At 40.5% G+C, this 5178-nt stretch overlaps 1 protein-coding gene across 3 annotated transcripts in view; it reads right to left on the reverse strand.

Annotated features, from left to right (window-relative positions):
• The window catches only part of ythdc1 (YTH N6-methyladenosine RNA binding protein C1), a 13158-nt gene extending 8251 nt beyond the window's left edge, over positions 1-4907 (reverse strand). The window contains exon 1 of one of the 3 annotated variants that reach the window (XM_015021379.1): positions 4680-4907. In XM_015021379.1, the coding sequence (XP_014876865.1) occupies positions 4680-4707 (28 nt within the window). In that variant the 5' untranslated portion in view covers positions 4708-4907. The remainder of the gene's footprint in view (positions 1-4679) is intronic. The other 2 variants (XM_015021381.1, XM_015021380.1) reach the window with 2 other exon arrangements.
• Between the last annotated feature and the right edge of the window lie 271 nt (positions 4908-5178).

The raw sequence follows: 5178 nt of genomic DNA on the forward strand, positions 1-5178 counted from the left end.
AGCTTTTTCCTCTGGTGACGGTTCTGGTCTTGGACCAATCAGAGGCCAGCGCAGGTGTGCGTATGGACCCGTTAGCTGCTATTGCTAACAGCCACTCAGCTTTACCTAACTGTGCGTTGCTGATTAAAGGTAGAGAGAAACGAGCGGCGCTGAGGTTGGTTCCTACCTCAGAATGAAACGTTTCTGGTTTAGTTATAACTGAACTTTAAACCAAACAATGACTTTTCATCATATTGTTATATTCTAACTTAATTTTACTGTTGAATTAAGTGACTCTCAGTCCAGTCATCCAACCCATTGCTCTGGTTTGGGGATATATTTGGGTTCATTATTTTGAAGTGAACTTGATGAATATTATCTGATCATTGATCTGGAATTATGATCCTAAATAAAACCGACAGTCTTCACTCTGCCTCATGCTGGGCTGGCGTTTTGCCTTGAAAAACAAAATTAAAACTACAAAAATTATCTAATTAAAGACGGAAAAACTATTTTTAAAATATTCCCAGAGCTGGACCTCACTTTAAGCCTTTCTGAGGGACGTCGAGGACGCGTCCGGACAGGGACATGTCTCCAACAGTATTTCCTAATTTTTTTTCCCTTCATGTTCCTCCAGCTATGCTTTTCAAAATAAAATGTAACTAATGAGTCCCATCAGTGATTGTTGGGTTGGACGCCGCGCTGAGTCAGGAAGCGGCTAACTGCTAGCACGTTTCACAGCCAGCAAAATGTTTCCACTAAAATATATAAAGGAAGTCGGCTAACATGAACCCGCGCTGCAACTTTGACAGATTATCAGTGGAGCAGGTGCTTAACTTAGCGAACCAATCACAGCGGGCGTCCAGGTGATCACTTGTTAATGATCAAAACATGAAAATTCAAAAACAGAAAACTAGCAGACTGAGTGTTCTGGGGTTTTAAGCACTTTGTCTGAAATGTTTTTTGTGTTTATGTTCCTGATGTAATCTGTGGGCTCATGCAGCTGTTGCCATGGCAACGGGTCTGCATGTAATGCTGGTTAAAACAGAGAAACCAAACTGTTTATAGATCTGCATGCAGAGAGAATACAGACTTTACACATTCAAACATCTCAGCTTTAACTTAAGTCACATTTAATAGAAACTGGATGATGAATATGGGGCCATTTTTGGCTCCTGCAGGTTCACGTCACTCGCTGCAGCGGCTAACCGGCCAATACAGCAACATGTGGCTCCTCTGCTCCACAACAGAGACATGAGCAGCAGAATCACAGCCGACACAGAAAAACATCCTTAGATGAATTAAAACCTGTCTTATTGTATAATTTTACAGTAAAGACATGTTTGCTACATTAAAGATGCATCATATCTGGTCTGCTGTGGAGGGTAGGGTTACAAAGCCCAGTCATTTGGCTCACACGGTTATTCTGCTTTTAATATCACTTTGATTTTTATGAATCTAATGTTTGAGCATTTCATAAGATCAGGAAATAAAAGGAAACTATATTATTGTGATAATTCTTCTCAGAAAATATTGCTGAATTTTGTAACTATTTTGAACTGTAAACAACCACTGAGCAGATATAAACCATAAAATAAAATATGACGGAAAAGTTCATTTTTATAATGTCTCACCAACTGAGACATTATATGGATTCATGAGGTGACTGATGTTTTCACATATTTATATCTCTCAGTATGTTTAATACCTGATAAAAAGTTATTTTCAAAAAGCCTAATCAGGACGTATACCCTAACTTACTGAATAAGACTGCATGGCATTCATATTTAAGTTTTGGCCTTAGAAAAAAGAAGCAGCTTCCAGCAGCTGTGGGTGCATAGCGCCCCCTGTCTTCCTCACCAACGTCCTGCACAGACTCTTGGCTTCAGTCCTGCTGGTCGGAAGATTGGCTGCATTTATGAAAGTTTATTTCTGTTCTGTAGACGAACCATATCTGAGTAGTTCATTAAAACTGATCCACAGCGTTCAGCAAAGAGGGACAAACAATCAGCAGATTATAATCTGATTACAGCAGAGCCTACTGGCTGATACGGAGGACAGTATAGGTCAGTGTTTCTCCACCCTGGTCCTCAGGCCTCCCTGTCCTGCGTGTTTTAGGTGTTTCCCTTCTGCCACACCTGGATTCTATCTCTGGGTGATTAACCCTCCCGTTATGTTCGTTTCTGAGGTACAGCAATAATGTTCGTGGGTCAATTTGACCCGCAACATAACAGGAGGGTTAACAGGATCTGCAGCACCTGATGTTCATGCAATCAGGTGAATCAGCTGGAATAGAGGCTCATCTAAAACATGCAGAGCAGGGGGGAGAGGGGGGGGCTGAGGACCAGGGTGGAGAAACACTGATGTAGATCAACACCAATTTGATGACTGATGCTTTAGATGGTCAGAGTGGGTCCTGAGGGCCGGCGTGCTGCATGTTTTATTCTCTCCCTGCTGGTAGAATCAACCTTTTCAGCAGGTCAATGTTCTTCTTAGGCCTCTAATGAGCATCATTGGATCCAGGTGCGCTAAACCAGGGAGAACTAAAACATGGAGGATGCAGGTGTTCCGTTTATCTGTGCTACCCGTAAATCTGTCCTACCTTGTGGCGATGCCACATCGATGCTACGTCACAATCTGCTGACTCAGCAGATTTCTTATCCTACCTGTAGACATTTCATTTCATCGCAGATTATGGTCAGCTTTATTAATTGATGATATACCTGGCTTTCATTAAGCTGCTGTAGTGGTTCATGTTTTTAGTTTACTTTATGGGCAGCTTGTAAATACATTTATGGCTGCAATGTCGTTAAACAAGTTATTGTTTGGAGGTTAATCAGGACAAAATACATTGTTTTGTGGCTATTTTTTCCCTATATTTTAAAATAGTTTAGTTTAATTACATTCTTATTTAACTTTGCTAAATACATGTTGGTAGCGATACTGACTGAAGCTGTAATAGCCGTGTAATATCAGTGTACATGAATCATATCCTATCATTTCAGGTGCACAGTGATCTGTGCAGTTTGGTGGACACATTGTGGCTGCATTTAATAAAGTCTGACATACAACGTATTAATGCGCAAAAGAGAGTTGCGGTGAGTTGTATTTGTCTTTAATTTAATTCCAATAAATACCTCTTTCCTCTGTCTGATATTGTTTTATTCTTACAAACACCAATGTATTTAAAATATTTTTAACAGGTAGGATATTCTCATAAAATAATTAGTGCCAACATCTATAGCTTTTCATTTTAAAAGAGTAGGATATTCAGATGAAGGAAGTGATCTTGTGGTTTCGACGTGTATATAAATTGTTCCAATGCTAAGCTAAGCATAACTCCTAAGCTTCCACTTCAGTCACTCAGATAATGTTATCCAATGCATTAAAATTAACGACCCGCTGTAGTTTTCTGTTTGCAAACATGACGGTAGCAGTTTTGAACGGGTAGCACTGACAGATAGACTTAGTTATCTATCCATGCTACCGTAGGAAAATCTGACGAGTGTTAAGAAAATAAATTTAAAGTATGCTAGTTTTAAAACTTAACATGTCTTGATTGAAATAGCCTAATTATAGTTTTAAAATCAGTAACATATTCTGGCCTATTGACCTTTATGTTACCTGTAGTTACAGCAGATGGTTTGCTAGGATCTTTTGAACTGCCCTTTATCTGTGTGGGAAAACAATCAGGAGAAGTTCCAGCTTTTCACACTCATCTGTGAAAAGCCGTAAACACAGCAGGAGTTCCTGGCTTTAGAGAGGGTCAGAGATAGCTCCTGGTTGGATGAGCAAAGATACGCCTTATTTGAATAAATTAAAGATGAGAATACGCCTTTTACTATAAAACTTTCTACACAGAAGTAACAGATCAGATTTGTTCTTGCAATTCTCCAAAGACGTCTTTGCTTTTTGTTTGTCGTTTCCATCTTTTGTCTTTTTCCCTTTCTCAGGTAAATTAATGTGTTTGTGCTCTGAGGTTTCTGATGTTATACGATGTGCTTTCCTGGTGATGGTATGCATCAGTCATGAATAAAAGCTGATTATTGTGACGCTGTCATCTCTGTGTGACTTTTATTTCCACGCATGGAATCATTGAATCCGGGAGCAGAGGAGAATATAACGAGCCAGAAGTTAATCATTTTATTCTCTTAACACGAGGTAGCACAGATAGTCAGAACACCGGCCCTCCAGGACCCACTTTGGGCATCCCTGGCTTGAATCTGGAACTAACTCAAAATACCCAACTAGACGTGTTCACGACTTTGTGGTGGCCAGTCACATTTACCAAAGAAAACGACAATACGTGAATTAAGAAGCTAATATTTTTTATTACAGGTTGCATTATATATCAAGTTGTTAGCGCAGGGCAAATTCAGGTTAGGTGGTCCGTGAGTGTTTGCCAAGTGATACTCAGCCTGAAGAAGTTAGATAAACATTGCCTCAGAGAGAGAATCACCTCTAGAAACGGATCATTTTCTACAGATGAACTGAAGCAATCAGGAACAAAGACGCCGCCGTGTTGCTAATGCTAATAGCGTCCATTAGCTACTAGCACCTTTAGCTCCGCTGCTGGTCAGTGATTCTCTTGTGTGCACCGTCGGGTAAACATATCACGTAGACATATTGTGAATTTCGCGGGTGTTTGGTCAATATTGATAAATAAATACGTCACCGTGATGCTAATGCTAATGGCCTACCTTTTTCCTCGCGCCGGTCGGCCGCCATGTCGCGCTCAGTGACGTTCTCCTGTCTCAAGAGCTGAAAACTGAGATAGACTGACTGGTTTTACTGGAAATAACACAAAACCCCCCAAAACCACCAAGAAGACCAGTTAGACCATCTGGAGGAGCCAAATGGCCAACTGCGTCTGCGGCTGGCGCTGCTGCTTCTTGTTGTGGAGATAATGGCATAAACAATGACGTGGCGCATTACCGCCACCTACAGGTGAGGAGGATCAGGACAAGCAAGGCTTACAAACAAAACTTTATTCTTTATCAGCCCAGTTACAAATTAAACATGTCTTTACATATCAAATAAGCATTCTTTCATATTCAGTATCTATGTTATCTATGCTCATTGTTTAGCACCCAGCGGTTAGCTTTCGTTCTCACAGCTTTTCTGATCTGCTCCCTTTAATTAATATGTTACATCTCCACCAGTTGTGCTAACAGATGAGTGAAGTGTCCTGATATACAA

The sequence above is a fragment of the Poecilia latipinna genome, unplaced genomic scaffold, assembly GCF_001443285.1.
Source record: "Poecilia latipinna isolate Pla-1442-1.1 unplaced genomic scaffold, P_latipinna-1.0 Scaffold2770, whole genome shotgun sequence".
NCBI classification, from domain to species: domain Eukaryota; kingdom Metazoa; phylum Chordata; class Actinopteri; order Cyprinodontiformes; family Poeciliidae; genus Poecilia; species Poecilia latipinna.